The 19,347-nt window shown below is 45.0% G+C and overlaps 1 protein-coding gene across 1 annotated transcript in view; it reads left to right on the forward strand.

Annotated features, from left to right (window-relative positions):
* Window positions 1-19,347, forward strand: part of DNAH9 (dynein axonemal heavy chain 9) — a 264,791-nt gene that overhangs the window by 107,108 nt on the left and 138,336 nt on the right. Inside the window, exons 29-34 of the mRNA XM_056549442.1 lie at window positions 4,785-4,942; window positions 5,213-5,351; window positions 10,216-10,503; window positions 11,500-11,710; window positions 15,186-15,313; window positions 16,449-16,557. Coding sequence (XP_056405417.1) covers window positions 4,785-4,942; window positions 5,213-5,351; window positions 10,216-10,503; window positions 11,500-11,710; window positions 15,186-15,313; window positions 16,449-16,557 — 1,033 coding nt within the window. The remainder of the gene's footprint in view (window positions 1-4,784; window positions 4,943-5,212; window positions 5,352-10,215; window positions 10,504-11,499; window positions 11,711-15,185; window positions 15,314-16,448; window positions 16,558-19,347) is intronic.

Consider the following 19,347-nt stretch of genomic DNA (forward strand, 5'->3'; position numbering starts at 1 on the left):
ACGTTTGTAGCATTGTGTAGTTATATAAGGACACTTGTGCCTGAACTGAGCCTGCTGATGAATTATGTTGCATTATACTTGGTGTCAGGTAGCTGAAATGTAACGTGTTCTCTTCACCACTAGCAAGCAGTATCGAGGGGCTTCCCATCAGAAACATTGTGGGTGTTTCTTAGGCTTCAAATGGCAACCTTTACAAATGTGAGACCTTTTAAAGCGATGCCTGTGGGGCCCCAGAGAGATGCAGAAGCCAATGTAAAGGTCACGGTTTATTTCACTTTTCTTCCCATCACTTTGGCTGTCGGGCTTCTCAGTGGACGTTTCAACTCTGCTTTTCTTTCCACCAGTCTGCTCTTATTAGATTGCCTAAAAGTAGGAATTTCTCGATCGGCTCCATTGGGGGACACAGAAACTGTGGGGTATATGCTGCTGACACTAGGAGTCTTGACACTAGGCAACAAATGAAATTCGGCCCCTCCCAGCAGGATATACCCGCCCACAGGCACCTGAGCTAATCAGTTTTAGCTTAGTGTCAGTAGGAGGCAGACACAGGTCTGGAGATCTCCAGACCTGGTCTTCTTTTTTATTTTATAGTTAGGGCCTATTTTAGGTAAACTACCTGTTCCCCCATATGCGGCTAGCGGCATAAAGTATGCACCGTTAACCCCTTAATGCCAATGGCCAGCGCCTGGGGTTGCACCTTGGGTCCAGGTCCCCCTATCTCCCCTGCTGGTCCTGCTTTCTCAGTCTAACGTGATGCGGGTGAATGTAGCTGGCTGGCTGTATCTTAGGTGAGTATGGCCGTTTACAGGGTGAGTATATCCCCCTCCCCCTCTCCACTTTCCCACCACCGCTTTCTATAAATTTTTGCCTCTTTTATATAGATATCTCAACCCGGAGGGGAGTTTCTTTCCTCGGTGGATATCCAAGATGCCTACCTTCACATCCCCATTTTTCCAGCACATCAGTGCTATCTCTGATTTGCAGTTCTGGAGGGCCATTATTCAGTTTGTGGCCCTTCCTTTTGGCCTGGCCACGTCCCCAAGGGTCTTCACCAAGGTCCTGGCGGCAGTGATTGCCATCCTGCGGGCCTGGGGTGTTTCCGTGATTCCCTGCCTGGACGACCTCCTGGTCAAGGCTCCAACCAGGGCCCAGGATCAAGAGAGTCTTCGTCTCTCTCTTCAGACCTTGTCCTGTTCCGACTGGGTGCTCAAACAGGACATGTCCAACCTGATTCCCACCCAGTCTTTGATCTTCTTGGGACTCCAGTGCCGGAGCGACGTGCTCTGTTAAGAGTTCGCCTTCCCCAGCGTACGGTTTCAGTTTCCATTCAGTTCTGCAGGGAAGTCCTGGGTCGGATGGTGACGGACATGGAAGCAGTTCTCTTCGCCCAGTTTCATTATTAACCTCTTCAAATTTCTCTTCTGTAAGTCTCCGCTATCCCTCGATCGCAGCATCATTCTTCCTCCCAGGACTCGCCAGTCCCTCCTGTGGTGGCTTCAGTCCCCTCTTCTTCGTCAGGGGCGATCTTTTCTGCCCCTCCACTGGCAAGTCATCATGGAGGATGCCAGTCTCAGCGTTTGGGGGGTGGTAGGGGGAGTCTTCTGGGTCCAGGGCCGTTGGGTCTCCCAGGAAGCTCTCCTCCCCTTCAACATCCTGGAACTTCGCGCAATTTATCTTTGCCTTCTATGTGACCGTCCTGTTTGTGTCCAGTCGGACAACTCCACGGCTGTGGCATATGTCAATCGCCTGGACGGCACTCCGCAGCCCCGAAGAGTTGGCCGAGGTCTCCAGGATCCTCTCTGGGCGGAATCCAGCGTTCCCTCCATCTCGGCGATTCACATTCCGGGAGTGGACTTCTTCAGTCCCTCCTCAGCTGACCCCCGCTAGTGGTCTCTTATTCCAGAGGTGTTTCCGGAGATCTGCAACCTCTGGGGCACTCCAGATGTGGACCTCTTTGTGTCCCCTGGCCCTAGCCATAGAGGCCCTAGTGATTCCCTGGTCGCACTTGCCCTCCCCTATCTCTTCCCTCCTCTTCCTATCCTTCCAAGAGTCCTGAGGAAGCTCAAAGTGGAGGGCGCCCCAGCCATTCTCGTGGCTCCGGACTGGTCCAGGTGAGCGTGCTACGCCGACGTGGTTCGACTAGTGGACGACGTGCCACTGCGTCACCCAGTTTGTCCAGACCTGCTTTCTCAGGGGTCCCCTTTGCCACCCCAATTACCTTTCGCTTCATTTGACGGTGTGGCAGTTAAGACCGCGGTTCTGAGGGGCAGGGGGTTCTCTTCCCAAGTGACCCACACTATGATGAAGGCGTACAATCCTTACTCTGCCAATATTTATCACCGTACTTGGCGGTCCTACTTTCGATGGTGTGAATTTTAATCCTTCTCTCCGGTTGTGTTCTCCCTCCCACGACTTGTTTCCTTTTTACAGTCTGGACTGGAGCAACTTTGCAGTATTCTTTCCTGGAAAGTGCCCTTCCTCATTGTTATCACTTCTATTAGGAGAGTTTCGGATCTGGTAGCTCTCTCCTGTCGTTCTCCCTACCTGGTCTTACACCAGGACAAGGTTGTTTTTCATCCAGTCCTGTCCTTTTTGTCCTGCCTTTCATCTAAATTGGACATTGTCCTTTCGTCTTTTTGTCCTGCTCCGTCTCATCCCAGAGCACGTTTGCTACATGGTCTTGATGTGGTACAGGCGGTTCGGATTTACCTTTTAGTCATTTTTTCCTTTTGCCAATGTGACTCCAGAGGCTTTCTCCTTTGAAGGCGACCATTTCGCGGTGGATCCGTTCTGTCATTTCGGAAGCTTATCGCTGCAAGGGGAAGACTCCTCCTTACAGGGTCTCATCTCATTCCACTTGTTCTGTCGGGGCCTCCTGGGCTTTCTCTGCAACACGCTCCTGCCTTGCAAATTTGTAAGGTGGCCACCTGGTCGTCCTTACATACGTTTATGCAGTTTTTCCAGGTGCATACCTTTGTATCTGCTGATGCTGGTTTGGGTCACAAAGTGTTGCAGGTGTCTGGGGTTCAGCCTTCCACCTAAGTTGCTTGAATTTTTTGCCCACCCCAGGGACTGCTTTGGTACATCCCACAGTTACTGTGTGCCCAATGGAGCTGATCGAGAAAAGTTGATTTTTATGCTTACTGTAAAATCTCTTTCTCGGAGGATCCATTGGGGGGACACAGCAGCCACCCATTTGTTCTGGTGTTCAGCTTTCGGTTACCTGTCTAAGGGTGTTTTCAGTTAATGTTTATTCTGTGCTTTCCTCGGACAGTTACTGTTTTTGTCTTACCTGTCTGTCCTCTCCTACTGCTTTGGGACTAAACTGATTAGCTCAGGTGCCTGTGGGCGGGTATATCCTGCTGGGAGGGGCTGACTTTCTTTTGTTGCCCAGTGTCAATCCTCCTAGTTGCAGCAGCATATACCCCACGGTTTCTGTGTCCCCAATGGATCATCCGAGAAAGAGATGTTACGGTAAGCACAAAAATCATTTTTTTTTTTTTTTTTTGATGGGAAGGGGGATGGTTTTATCACACAAGGTATACAATCCATATTTTAGTTTGCGAGGGAGGAGACACGTAGGCTGCAAAAAATATATGTATTCATGTTTTCTAGAGCAATTCTCTATGGATTATTATCAGAGTTTGCAGAGTCTATAGTCTGAAGGAAATCCATTGGTAAAGTCTGATGATACATGTAAAGAGGAAACGCAAGGGACTTGATGTTTTAAAGTGATTTAGAGCAGTTTTGCCAGAATCACTATTATGTAAATATTACTCCAGCAGTTCTCCACTTACATATATTGAAAACTGCCAAAAACTGCCGTCCTTTTCTATCAGGTAAGTCTCCAATTGGATGTATGGTAGCAAAGGCTATCGACACCTTTTACATATGTTATTGGTTACTTTGAGATGAAAAAGTTGCACTAAATTTTAAGCTGCAGTCTTCATTCTGTAATTCATTGATTTGTTCATTCATTCATGCACTCATTCGCTTTTTATTTTCAGTTTCCCTGATATGTAGTTTACAAGATGCCCCTTTTTTCAGACCCCCTAATATGCATTTGTCAACCTGCTCCTAGTTTCAGACTCCCTAATCTTAGTTTCAGATCCTCTAATATGCAGTTTACTACCCACTCCTAGTTTCAGACCTCCTAATATGCAATTTACAACCTGCTACTATTTTCAGAGCCCTTATGTACAGTTTACAACCTGCTCCTAGTTTTTGACCCCCTGATATGCAGTTTACAACTTGTTTTAGACCCCTTTATGTAGGTTATAATTGGGTAAATTAAAAACCTTACTAATGTGGTTCTCCCAGTTATAGATACTAGGCGGGAGTGGTTTTTTTCACTCGCGCTTGTGTATCAGCACAGCTTTATTTGTGGACTAATTTCTCCTTCCGCAGCCCAGGAAGGATCTCCTCTCTCATGTGGTAAGGCATTTTCATGAAGGAATTTTGAAGTCACTTCATTTTGCATTTTAGAAGTAAATAAACGGTAAAAAGGCAATGCAAATGAGTTCTTAAAGTACAGGAAAAAAGTGATGCTGCATATGTTCCACAATTGGTGTCAGTAAAGAATGAGGACAATAAAGAAATGGCAAACAGAAAATATAACAAAGTCCTTCACACAGCAAAAAAAATGGTAAAAAGGGCAACCGGGCACCAAATTATAGGTTAGGGCATCTGTATGATTTGCTTTAAGAGCAGATAGATACATTCATTAGAAACCCTGTAAACTAGAATCAGTCTATATGAAAATCATTGTATATTATCCTAAACAGGTGAAGAGTATACAAGATGCCATAAGGGACAAGAAAAAGAGATTTAACTTCCTAGGAGAGGAGATCAATCTCATTCCATCTGTCGGGATCTTCATCACCATGAATCCAGGCTACGCTGGCCGTACCGAACTTCCAGAAAATCTCAAGGCTCTGTTCAGGTAAGACTTATCCCATACAAAATTAAAGGGTATTCCCATCCCCATTTTTTAATCTTCCCAGCCCCCTCTGACCTTTTTGGGTTTAAAAAAAAAATCATTCACCTACTCAGTCACAGGTTTACTTCTATTTTTTTGTGTTTTGTTGGAGGGTCTGGAGCTCGATCTTAACCCCCTTCAGCTTCACAATGCTGGTGCCAGTTACATTGTGACTGGGGCTCTTCGCCCAGTCAATTGCTGCTGCCAAAAACTTAATCTGTATCTCCCCTCCAGGCCCTGTGCGATGGTGGTCCCTGATTTTGAGTTGATCTGTGAGATTATGTTGGTGGCAGAAGGATTTATTGAAGCCAGGCTACTGGCCAGGAAGTTTATTACCCTCTACCAGCTGTGCAAAGAACTTCTGTCTAAACAGGTATGTGTGCACTACAAGTCTCAGCAGCTGGGCCTCCATGTTCCTGTGTGTACATGTATGTATATCAAGTTTAAAAGTAAAATGGTGCACGTAGTCCAGATTGCCCTGGTCACAGACCCAAATGCAGATCCAAACACAAAGGTGGCTGCAGCACTCGGATAAATGCAAACACAGGTGGTTTTATTCCATTTTTAAATACAGAGACATTCAATGTTTCATCTGCCCATGCAGCTTTTTTTTTTTTTTACGCATCATGTTTGAAAAAGGCTGCATGGGCAGCTGAAACGTTGCAGGTCTATATATATACAGCAGAATAGTGAGTACAGGTCTTGAGTATTTTAGGATTATTGAATCCACCAGAATAGTGAGTGCTGTGGAGTATATAGTGACCCCTCGACCTACGATGGCCCCGACAAATGATCATTTCAGCATACGATCACTCTCAGAGGCCATCACATGTTGAAGGCAGCATCAACATACGATGCTTTTTTATGTCGGGGCCATCGCTGACTGCTTCAGCTGCCGCCGGATAGCCGTTTACGGTGCCCCGTGAGCTCCGGTTATGTCTCTTACCTGTCCTCTGGGCTCCGGCGTGTCCTCTTCGGGATCCCCTTCATCGTTGGCGCTCTCCATCGACGTCATCACGTCGCTGCGCACGCCGTCCCGTCATCCAATAGGAGCGGCGTGCGTAGCGACGTAATGGCGGCGACGGAGAGCGCATTGCCGGGAAGCAGAGGCCTTGCCGGAGCGTCGGGGACACCTCGAGGAAGCGGCGACATCGATGGACGGCGAAATCCCGTTCAGCGGTGACAGTACAATTTTCTCTAATAGTGGTTTACAACCTGCTGACCTCCAGATGTTGCAAAACTACAACACCCAGCATGCCCGGACAGCCAACGGCTGTCCGGGCATGCTGGGTGTTGTAGTTTTACAACATCTGGAGGTCCGCAGGTTGTAGACCACTGTCCTATACTTTACATTGCATGGATCCCTCAACATACGATGGTTTCAACAAACGATGGTCCATTTGGAATGGATTACCATCGTATGTTGAGGGACCACTGTAATATAGAAGGTTTCTTGGCTGGAGATACCCCTTTAAGTCATTCGGAGTTATGACAATCTGAATTCACAAGCACAAAATAAGTCACTATATAAAGTACTTTAGTGCCTCGGAGAGTGGTGACCCCGAGGTGCCGAAACTCACTGGGAATACTGGCTCACTGAGTTGAAGCACGGGCACCATTACTCTACACCTTTGTGGCACTCACCTCTTGATTCCCGGCCTTCTGGCTAGGATCAGAGAACTGTTTATAGATCCGTCCGGATGTCCGGGCAGTATATCTGCACACATTCACTTATTTATTTATTTTTGTCTCACTGTGTCACTTTTTGCGTGTTGTGTGTCCACAGGATTTGTCAGGATGCGGTAGCCCTTCAGGGTGTCCCTCCTGGCGGTCTAGGGGAGGTGTGTGTGGCCATTAGGTTCCGCAGCTCCCTGCAAACACCCCGGGTACTCCTGCTTTGGCAGGGTACCGACCATTATCGGCTCTGCGGGCAGATACCTTGGCTAACGCCAAGGGGGATGCTGGGAGCATTTGTGGTCCCTTAGTAGCTTCGGCGAAAAGGGACATCGAACCTGGAACCTCGCAGGTACCTTTTGGTCCGGAGGCGAAGGGTAAGGTTTGTTGGGGGGCCTCTCTCCTATCGGAGAAGGGCTTGCGATGGACCGCATCCTTTGTGCACGTTTTTTTTGTGTAACACGTTTGCACTTTTTCTTGCACTTTGGGTGATTCGAGAGCACGTTCCTCGGCTTTAAAAAAAAAAATATATATATATAAAGTAATACAATTGCACATTACAATTATAACCATAGTACTCATTCTAGCACTGCATTTGTGTAATCTGTCCATGGTACAGAATGGTTAATAATGGCTCCATGTTTCTGTAATCACTAAACTTCCCTGTCTGTATATCTTCACCCCTCAGTAGTGCTCACCTTCCATTTCATTGCTCTATTACAGACAGATGACATTTTTATTGAGGGTCCCCCCCCCATCCCCCTATATATTTGCGCCTCGCCCTCTTCCGTTAATGCATACCACGTCCTTCGTGTAATGCTAAGCCTGGCGGAACACACTTGAAAGGACTCATTACCAGGCGGCATGCTTGGCCAGACAGTCACTCCTGTATTTTAATGCTGAATCTGTAACTTCGTTCATCTTTCTTCTGTTACATAAAGGTTACAGTATCAAACCCGATTTGCCGGGGCCGGTGTGTGACATTGTGATTTAGCACCGGAGCAGAACAATCTATCCTTTTTTCTGTGGCTCAATGAAGCGGCCAGTCCTGCCACTTTAGTACAATACTGTACGTGACAAAAGGTCCCATTGATTTAAAGCAGACACTTTTGTGAGAGATATGAGTACGGCCGGTTAAAGGTTGTTTCAAGTTTAAAGTGTTTCCAGTTTTACTAGGATGAAGATGAGTATGAAATAATCGCGGCCAAGCGTTACGAGATCTATATCACACAGCTGGGCAGGTCCGTTTTACATAGTGTCGAACCGGAGGTCTAGTTTAACCACTGCTGGGATGACCTCCGTTGCGTTTACTTTACTTAACCGCTTCCCAACCCATGACATACACGTCATGGGACCGGCTCGGTAGTCGGGTCCGCTATTAGCAGCAGACATCTGCCGGTAATGATGGTTATTGGCGATTCCGTCATTTAAAGGAAAACTGTCACATGTTTTCTCCCGCACTATCCACAGGTACTGGTGGATAGTGCAGGAGATGCTGATTAAAATGAGCCCTACCTTGTCTGGATCTGCGCCGCCGTTCTCCCGCAATTGTGGTTTTATTATCTGTTGAAATCTTGCTGAAACTGGCACGGGCGGGGCTTCGGGGCTTAACTGGCACTGACGTCAGCGCCGCTTATGAATATTCATCCCCCCTCCCCCCATTTAGGAGCGGCAAAGAGAGCTGGAGGGAGGGGGGATGAATATTCATAAGCGGCGCTGACGTCAGTGCCAGTTAAGCGCTGAAGCCCCGCCCATGCCGCTTACAGGAAGATTTCAACAGATAATAAAACTACAATTTCGGGAGAACGGCAGTGCAGATCCAGACAAGGTAGGGCTCGTTTTAATCAGCGTCTCCCGCACTATCCACCACTATGGATAGTGTGGGAGAAAACATGTGACAGTTTTCCTTTAACTGTTTAAATTCTGGAAACAATAGCAATCTTTGCATTTAAACATTAAATGCCGGTCTTCCCTGTGTCTAGTGGCCCCTCTTTGTCAGAGGAAAAATAAAAAAAAAAGATATGTGAGGAGGACCAATACGTAACCTACAAATCCAAATTTGGGGGAAGCATGAAGCAGGGTAATATATTAACACACTTTATGTATCAAGTACTTTGCTTACTATAAGTGAACGGGAACATGTTACACTCTGCAATACAGCAAACATTAACTTGACATTTTCATTGGCATGTGGAGTGTTAAATAATAAATTCAAATTTGTACATACCTAACCCCTCCTCCATTGCCGAGAGTTTAAAAAGTATGAAAGGTATGTAAATTAGGCTTTGGAGCCCACTCCCCACAGCTGCTAGTGCCCAGCACCGTTCTACCCCTTCACTAGTTAGTCACTCCCCTCTGTACTCTGGTCACCTCCTCTACCTCCCACCCCACGATTGACAACAATTGGCCTGTACTCCGCCTATAATCTCTCCTGTAATCTAGCAGATGAAAGGAGTACTCTCTAGGGCAGTGGTCTCCAACCTGCGGACCTCTAGATGTTGCAAAACTACAAATCCCAGCATGTCCGGACAGCCAACGGCTGTCTGGACATGCTGGGAGTTGTAGTTTTGCAACATCTGGAGATCTGCAGGTTGGAGACCACTGCTCTTGGGCACTCCAAAGTCATAAACAGACACAGCCTTAATATATACCCTAAAAACCTGCTGACAGGTCGGCTTTATGGGTACATCTGTTAAGGATTAGTTAATGTGCGGCCTTAATCTGTGAGTGACTACCGCTGTACTAATTTCCGACGTAAGAAAATTCACACCAGGCCAGGTTGGTATGGGTTCCCTCCTCGGTACACCAGGGAGTTCTGTTTATTACAGGAAGTAAATTTGGTTTTTACATTGCACAAAGAAGGAGGGTGAATTATGACATCACAATTAGCATATTACATTCTGATTGGTCGTTTAAATATTGTGTACGTATATATTAGCATATCTAGTGTCCATTAATTTCTTTCTAGGCCAAAGATCATTTATGCAGCCCTCTCACTCTAATACTGGAAAATTCCAGTTCTTTACCCTTTTTCTACAATCTGCATCTTCCTCAAATGTTTTGACTCGACGTCTCATCTTGGGTCTTCTTGCGTTGTTCCAAGATTATTTAGTCACGAGTAGATTGCAAGCTCAGGAAAGTGGTGCATAGTTCAGCAAATATCTTTTTCCTTCAGCATTAGAAATTACATATAAATATATCAGTATTAATATATATATTGATCGGCAGCCAGAATCATTTTGAGCAACTTGACACATCCACACATATTTTGCTGCAGGTTTTCTTCCAAGAGCCCATTCACCCTATAGAATCCTTCTGCACTGTGCACACTACAAATTTCTCTGGGTGAACATTCTGTAGTGTCAATGATAAAATCTGCACGTGTGAACTGAAACACAGATTGTTTTAGAAAGTTGAAGTTTTCGGAATGCACAGATTATTCATTATTATTTCAAAAATACAAAACTGTGGAAGCCCCTTTAAGATTTTTTTTTTTTTTTCTTCTTTTGATTTTTTTACATGACATTTTTGTCATATTTTCTTCCATTTTTCTCCCTATACAGGACCACTACGACTGGGGTCTGAGAGCTATCAAATCTGTGTTGGTGGTAGCTGGTTCCCTGAAGAGAGGAGACCCTGATCGCCCTGAAGACCAGGTCCTCATGAGAGCTCTGCGTGACTTCAACATTCCCAAGATAGTCACAGATGACATGCCTGTCTTCATGGGTCTGATCGGAGATCTTTTCCCAGCGCTGGATGTGCCCAGAAAGAGAGATATGGATTTTGAGACATTTGTAAAACAAGCGGTTTTGGACCTGAAACTGCAAGCGGAAGACAACTTTGTGTTAAAGGTAAAAGATTTTATAATTTATAGAGTGAGATGGCAAATTACACACATGCAGTGTAACAATCCCATCAGCTGTATGAGCACGACTAGTTCATGACAAACTTTCACCCTCTGATTAGAAACTTAATTGAATAATTGCTATTAAAGGAGAACTTTCTTATAGGAAAATGTATCCCCACTCAGAAGGATAGGGGATAAGTTTTAGATTGCGGGGAGTCCGACCACTGGGACCCCCCTGTGATCTCGTGCATGGAACCCCAGCAATCCCCAGGAATGGAGTGCGTTGAACCCCGAAGAAGTGGCGGCCGACACCTCCCCTCCATGTGTCTATATGGCACTCGTTCTTGGGGAGAACCGGGTGCCGTGCAGGAGATCACGGGAGTCCCAGCATTCTGACTCCCTGCGATCTAAAATGTATCCCCTATACTTTGGAGAGGGGATACATTTTCCTATTTTTCCTATTATGAAGAATAATAACTATGACTATTATTACTTAGTAATGATAATGGTTACAGAGATACTAAAACTGTAAAGAACTGAGCACAACCACAAGTGTATTAAAAAGTTCCAGAATTTGTTGTTACACAATGATCAAGCTTTATTTGTGTAAAAACCCAGCTTGATCCCAATATGACAGTGTTCCAAACCTGTGGCACTCCCAGCTCCCTACAACTACAACTCCCAGCACGTCTTAAAGGGGTATTCCAGGAAAAAACTTTTTTTTATATATCAACTGGCTCCAGAAAGTTAAACAGATTTGTAAATTACTTCTATTAATTTTTTTTTAATCCTTTCAGTACTTATGAGCTTCTGAAGTTAAGGTTGTTCATTTCTGTCTAAATCCTCTCTGATGACACCTGTCTCGGGAAACGCCCAGTTTAGAAGCAAATCCCCATAGCAAACCTCTTCTAAACTGGGCGTTTCTGTATCATCTGTGTATTTTTATTACTTTCCTTTGGTATCACATTGAACCGAATGTAATGCCACTTGTTCCCTTTAGGTTGTCCAGCTGGAAGAGTTGCTTGCTGTTCGCCATTCTGTGTTCATCGTTGGCAATGCTGGAACCGGGAAGTCTCAGGTACTGAAGTCCCTGAACAAGACCTATGGGATCATGAAGCGGCGTCCAGTGTGGACCGACCTGAATCCAAAAGCGGTCACCAACGACGAGCTCTTTGGCATTATAAATCCGTCCACGCGAGAGTGGAAAGACGGTAAATACACAATTTATTTCCCCCAAATTGGTGGAAAGGAGTTTAAAGCGTATTGTCACTTTAAAAAACATTGTCATGTCCTAGAGACATGTAAAAAGTTTTGATCGGTCAGGGTCTGAGTGTTCACACCCTGCGCGATCACTAGAAGGAGCGGGGGAGAAAAGCGCGCAGCTTAGTACTTCTCTCCCCGCTCTCTGCGCCAGCAACCAAGACAATCCTATAGACTTGTAAAGCTGCATTCACACCACATTTTTGCAGTACAGTTCCCGTATACGTTTTCTATGTGAAAACCGTACGGAACCATATTGAAAACCGTATGCATTGACTCTCCATTGAAAACCTTATAGCAAAAGATTCATCAGGTTGCATCTGTTCTGCATCCTGTGCGGTTTTGTCAGGTTTTTTTAACCGTACCCAAAACCGTAGCCTACCACAGTTTTTGGTCCGGTTTAAAAACTGTATTAAACCGTTTACTTTTTTTCTTTAACATGGGAGTCAATCGGAACCGTACAGAACTGTATGTGCTTACGGTTCCATCCGGTTTTCACCATACGGTTTTTTACTTTGCACAGTTTTTTTTCTTGGAATTTCAATCAAACAAGTGAAACTTTATACAAAATGGAGTGAAAAGTTAAAAACGTATACGTATACATCATTTTTCAAACCAAATCCGGTTTTTAGGAATCCATTTTTCATCAAAAACCTGATACGGGAAATGTATTACAAAAACGTGGTGTGAATGCAGCCTAAGTTTGTAACTTGGCACAGAGCTGAGACGGAACGGTTAGTGCTTGTTCTAGAAATCTGTCTGAACCGGTCAAACATTTCACTTATCTCTACAACATGTCAAAAGATGCAGCACACGTGCTGCTGCCCTATTCAAAGTCTATGGGGCTGTTTGAAGAGAGTCCTTGACTTTTTCCAATGGTCCTGTAGGAAGCGTTTAGAGCAGCAGCGTGGATGTTGGATTTATGCTCCTTCTTGCCACGGTCATACAGTGAGGAAGTAATAACCTATGCAAATCCCAGTGATTCTGCAATTTTGTCTGGGAAAGCCTTGTTAAAGCCACCTCTTATACCCTCTACTACCGTATATACTCGAGTATAAGCTGACCCGAATATAAGCCGAGGCCCCAATTTTACCCCAAAAACCCAGGAAAAGTTATTGACTTGACTATAAGCCTAGGGTGGGAAATACATCATCCCCCCATGTAATCATCCAGACCCCCGTCATCATCCCCGCCCATCATCATCACCGCCTTTCAATCCCTTCATCAGTGGTCTTCAACCTGCAGACCTCCAGATGTTGCAAAACTACAACTCCCAGCATGTCCGGACAGCCATCGGCTGTCTAGGCATGCTGGGAGTTGTAGTTTTGAAACCTCTGGAGGTACGCAGGTTGAAGACCACTGCGGCCTTCGTCCTCATCCAGCCCCCCTCCCCTTTTGTTTTGTACTCACCTCCCCTCGGCGGGAAGTTAGGGTGAGCTGGTCCGGGCCATCTATGCTGCAGCGACCGTCCGGTGGGGATGGTTAGTCGTTGCGGGCTGTCCATTTTCACTGGGGGGGCCTCTTCTCCGCGCTTCGTGCCCGGAATAGTGACGTTGCCTGAACGTCCCTGTGCGTCGTCGTCACGGCAACCGGGGCCGTGCCTAAAGCACGGAGAAGAGGCCCCCCGGGGAAAATGGACAGTCCGCAAAGACTAACCATCCCCACCGGACGGTCCCTGCAGCAGAGATGGCCCGGACCAGCTCACCCTAACTTCCCGCTGAGGGGAGGTGAGTACAAAAGGGGGGGGCTAGATGATGACTAAGGCCGCAGTGGTCTTCAACCTGCGGACCTCCAGAGGTTTCAAAACTACAACACCCAGCATGCCCTTGCTGGGAGTTGTAGTTTTGGGTCATCAGGAAGTCCGCAGGTTGAAGACCACTGATGAAGGGATTGACAGGCGGAGAGATCACTCGAGTATAAGCCGAGGGGGGGTGTTTTCAGCACGAAAAATCGTGCTGAAAAACTCTGCTTATACTCGAGTATATATGTTATGTATAATTCTATGCATGACACAATGAATTCTGCGGGATACAGAGGGTTTAAATTGTTCACACTCCTGGAATGTAGACCCTCTGGTCTTGAAAAGTTAAAGGGGTACTCCAGTGGAAAACAAATGTCAAGTCAAGTTAAACAGATTTGTTAATTACTTCTATGTAAACAGCATAATCCTTCCAGTACTTACTAGCTGCTGTATGCTCTAGAGCAGTGATAGGCAATCTTCAGCACTGCAGATGTTGTGGACTACATCTCCCATGACACTCTTACAGCCAAAAAGCTGCCAAAGCATCACAGGAGCTGGAGTCCATAAAGATCTGCAGTGTCGAAGGTTGCCTATGCCTGTGCTAGAGGAAGTTGTGTAGTTCTTTCCAGTCTGACTACAGTGCTCTCTGCTGCCACCTCTGTCCATTTCTGGAGCTGTCCAGGGTAGGAGCAAATCCCCATAGCAAACCTCTCCTGCTCCAGACAGTTCCTACTACAGACAGAGGTGTCAGCAAAGAGCACTGTGGTCAGACTGGAAAGAACTACACAACTTCCTCTGGAGCATACAGCAGCTAATAAGTACTGGAAGGATTAAGATAGTTAAATGGGAGTCATTTACAAATCTGTATAACATTCTGGCACCAATTGATTAAAAAAATATATTTCACTGGAGTACCCCTTTAATGTGGGTTAGGGGAATATTAAGATTATAGCACAGAACATTATTATAGTAAATTCTATGCATAATATTTCAGGCATTAAAGTGGTATTCCAGGAAAAAACTTAATTTTTTTATATATATAAACTGGCTCCAGAAAGTTAAACATATTTGTAAATTACTTCTATTAAAATTTTTTAATCCTTTCAATATTTATCAGCTGCTGAAGTTGTTGTTTTCTGTCTGGCAACAGTGCTCTCTGCTGACATCTCTGCTTGTCTCGGGAACTGCACAGAGTAGAAGAGGTTTCCTCTGGGGATTTGCTTCTACTCTGGACAGTTCCCGAGACAGGTGTCATCAGAGAGAACTTATACAGAAAAGAACAACTCAACTTCAGTAGATCATAAGTACTGAAAGGATTAAGATTTTTTAATAGAAGTAATTTACAAATCTGTTTAACTTTCTGGAGCCAGTTGAGATATATACATATATATATATATATATATATATATATATATATACATAAGTTTTTTTGTATAGGTAACATTGATGATGTCCCAAATGGGCTTAGTATATAAAATATTAGAACAAAAGTGTATAGGTGCCATTACTTGGGACCCCATAAATGGCGCTTATTATAATGGCATTTTTCGGTCATTGCAGCAGGTGTCTGATGTATAAGGCTGAGATTTCCAGTTTCTTCAGATAAGATTGTGGAGCTGAGTGATCTCTTCTTAGGAGACTGTGTGACTCTGGAGGCCGCCATCAATATTCTGTTTGTGTTGTAGGTCTGTTCTCCTCAGTCATGCGTGAACTGGCCAACATTACACACGATGGACCCAAGTGGATAGTACTTGATGGAGATATTGATCCAATGTGGATTGAGTCCTTGAATACAGTCATGGATGATAATAAGGTACGTGAGGAGGGATGAGAAGAGCTCACCAGTATCAAACCTGTCTTCAGCAAATAATCCAGCAGCCATCTTCCTGCTATTGATCACATGATCAGGATCCCTGCATAGTATTTACAGGCAGAGATCATAGGCACATACTATGTAGAGAGCAATGATTCCCAACCAGAATGCCTCCAGCTGTTGCAAAACTACCTCCAGAATGCCTCCAGCTGTTGCAAAACTACCTCCAGAATGCCTCCAGCTGATGCAAAACTACCTCCAGAATGCCTCCAGCTGATGCAAAACTACCTCCAGAATGCCTCCAGCTGTTGCAAAACTACCTCCAGAATGCCTCCAGCTGTTGCAAAACTACCTCCAGAATGCCTCCAGCTGTTGCAAAACTACCTCCAGAATGCCTCCAGCTGTTGCAAAACTACCTCCAGAATGCCTCCAGCTGTTGCAAAACTACCTCCAGAATGCCTCCAGCTGTTGCAAAATTACCTCCAGAATGCCTCCAGCTGTTGCAAAACTACAACTTTCTAACCAGTGTGCCTCCAGCTGTTGCAAAACTACAACCCCCAGCATGCCCGGACAGCCAAAGGCTGTCCGGGCATGCTGGGGGTTGTAGTTTTGCAACAGCTGGAGGCACGCTGTTTAGAAAACACTTATGTATTACAGCACCGCTCTACCCCACTTGCATACTCAGAATCATATGCCAGAACGTTCATTGATATAAATGGTTCCCCTATAGTACTTATCCCCTATGTAAAGCCCCCTGCGATCTCCTGCACGGCATCCCTGCAGTCCCCAGGAAGGAAGCGCGTGCACCCCCGCATGAAGCTGTGATCTACACACCCTCTTCATATATCCCTATTGGAGAGCTGGAGGTACAGCGTTCAGGTACCTCCAGCTGTGTCATAGAGATACATGAAGGGGGGGTGTCGGCTGCCGTTTGTGCGGGGGTCGACACGTTCTCTTCCTGGGAGATCGCAGGGGCCTCAGCAGTTGGACCCCCCACAATCTAAAACTTATTCCCTATCCTTTGCATAGGGGATAAGTTTTAGTGCACTGGAGTACTCCTTTAATGACAGTACAAGATCAGTAAATCTAGAATCTGTAGGATGTGACAGGTCATCCTCCTTTATTCTCCTCTCAGGTCCTGACTCTGGCCAGTAATGAGCGAATCCCACTAAATCCAACCATGAGGCTGGTGTTTGAGATCAGTCACCTGAGGACCGCCACGCCAGCTACAGTCTCCAGAGCAGGTAACCTCCACATCAGCACCTCAGAGACCTCAAACTCCGCAATTGTGTCATGCACTTAAAATCATAGGAAGCTTTCCCATTGTCCGTAGTGGAAAATCTGACGTATTTCCGCCAGTAAATCTGCAGCTTCGAATCCACACATCATTTTGTGGATTTAGGTGCAGAATTGCTGCAGGAGATTTTTTGTGTGAACATTTTTTAATTAAACGGGTACTTCGGAGGAAAAAGTATGTTTTCAAATCAACTAAAGTTATACAGATTTGTAGATTGCTTCGATTTAAAAATCTTAACTCTTCTAGTACTTATCAGCTGCTGTAAACTACAGAGGGAGTTGTGTTGGTTATTTCAGTCTGTCCACAGTTCTCTCTGCTGCCACTTCTGTCCATGTCAGGAACTGTCCAGAGCATGAAGAAATCCCCATAGCAAACCTCTCCAGCTATGGACAGTTCCTGACATGGACAGAGGTGTCAGCAGAGAGCACTATGATCAGACTTAAAAGAACTACACAACTTCCTGTGGAGCATACAGCAGCTGATAAGTACTGGAAGGATTACGTTTTTATATAAAAGTAATTTACAAATCTGTATAACTTTCTGGCACCAGTTCATTTGAAATCATGAGTGTGTTAGAAAAATACAGTTTTAGATTTTGCTGCAGTATTTTCTGCAGCAAAATCCACAACAATAAAACTTTATTGAGGAATTACATACAAAGAAACCGCATCCATAGTCCCATCAGAGTCCGAAAGAGTGTAATTATGCTCTCTGTTTAGGTGGGTTACTGTGGGGTTTACATTTATTAGCTTTTTTTATTTTTTTACATGTATGTATACGAGTATAGAAAGCTCTTAGTCGTGCAAATTATGAGATCTATTTCATTTTTAAAGATTTTTTCAGGCTTCTGAAATACTTAAAACAAGATTGTTCATATTCACTGACAGCTAGCAGAGATCTTTAACGCCTTTGAGCAATTGAAACACAAGGTTTATAAGAAAGTGACAGAGCTTTTCACTATACAGTGGTCCCTCAAGTTACAATATTAATCGGTTCCAGGACGACCATTGTATGTTGAAACCATTGTATGTTGAGACCAGAACTCTATGGAAACCTGGTAATTGGTTCTGAAGCCCCAAAATGTCATCCAAAATAGGAAAAAGTGAGAGTTAAAGAAAAATAAGTAGATAACTAATATAGATAAAGCAAATCCTTATATATAAAAGTAATAAAGATCTGCGGGGAGCTGTAATCACTGTCTATGTCAGTGTTTCCCAAGCAGGGAGCCTCCAGCTGTTGCAAAGCATGCTGGGAGTTGTAGTTTTGCAACAGCTGGGGGCACCCTGCTTGGGAAACACTGGTCTATGTAGAGGACAGGAGCTTCTTCCGGGTCCTGTACAGAACACACACTGTCCTAATAAAAGTAACATGGAGCCGCCCTCACCTGTTGTCCAAATGAGCAGCTAACCCTGGTACAGGTAAAGAGTACAGAACATGTAATACCTCCCTGTACTGTAGGGGGCGCTACCAGACACCAGTCAGTGCATACACTTCAGTAATACAGGTAAAGAGTACAGAACATGTAATACCTCCCTGTACTGTAGGGGGCGCTACCAGACACCAGTCAGTGCATACACTTCAGTAATACAGGTAAAAGAGTACAGAACATGTAATACCTCCCTATACTGTAGGGGGCGCTACCAGACACCAGTCAGTGTATACACTTCAGTAATACAGGTAAAGAGTACAGAACATGTAATACCTCCCTGTACTGTAGGGGGCGCTACCAGACACCAGTCAGTGCATACACTTCAGTAATACAGATAAAGAGTACAGAACATGTAATACCTCCCTGTACTGTAGGGGGCGCTACCAGACACCAGTCAGTGCATGCACTTCAGTAATACAGGTAAAGAGTACAGAACATGTAATACCTCCCTGTACTGTAGGGGGCACTACCAGACACCAGTCAGTGCATACACTTCAGTAATACAGGTAAAGAGTACAGAACATGTTGTACCTCCCTGTACAGTAGGGAGCGCTACCATACACCAGTCAGTGCATACACTTCAGTAATACAGGTAAAGAGTACAGAACATGTAATACCTCCCTGTACTGTAGGGGGCGCTACCAGACACCAGTCAGTGCATACACTTCAGTAATACATGTAAAGAGTACAGAACATGTTGTACCTCCCTGTACAGTAGGGAGCGCTACCAGACACCAGTCAGTGCACGCACTTCAGTAATACAGGTGTTTTACCAGTGAATGCCCATTCTGATTGGTCAATTCTTCCGGCCATTGACATGTTTCACAGATCTGGACTATCCGTACATTGTATGTTGAGTCTGGTTTCAACTTACAATGGTCCAGAAAAGACCATTGTATGTTGAAACTATTGTTTGTTGAGGGATCACTGTACAGTGATCAAACTTTACTAACGGATAATTCTGCACTAAGGTTTAAAGGAGAACTGGGGCAAAAATTTACTTATACCCTATCCACAAGATAAGGGCTAAGTAGATGTCGGACCCCCCGCGATCTCCGGGATGGGACACAGCGCTCAGTAAGGAGACGGCATGCGCTCCATTCATTTCTATGGGAGCCCCAAAAGGACCCGCGTAAGCTTATTTGTGCCCTTTCTAAGCTTCCCAGGATACTTTGTGCCGTAACTCATGATTAATCATTCCTGTTTTGTATTATTTGCATGTCTGGGCGGATGGAGATTTTGTTTTATATGTTTGCTTTATTATATTTTCTTTCTTACTACTGTGGCCGGTCTTATCTGTACAGATTT

Source organism: Hyla sarda, chromosome 13 (genome assembly GCF_029499605.1).
Source record: "Hyla sarda isolate aHylSar1 chromosome 13, aHylSar1.hap1, whole genome shotgun sequence".
Classification (NCBI taxonomy): domain Eukaryota; kingdom Metazoa; phylum Chordata; class Amphibia; order Anura; family Hylidae; genus Hyla; species Hyla sarda.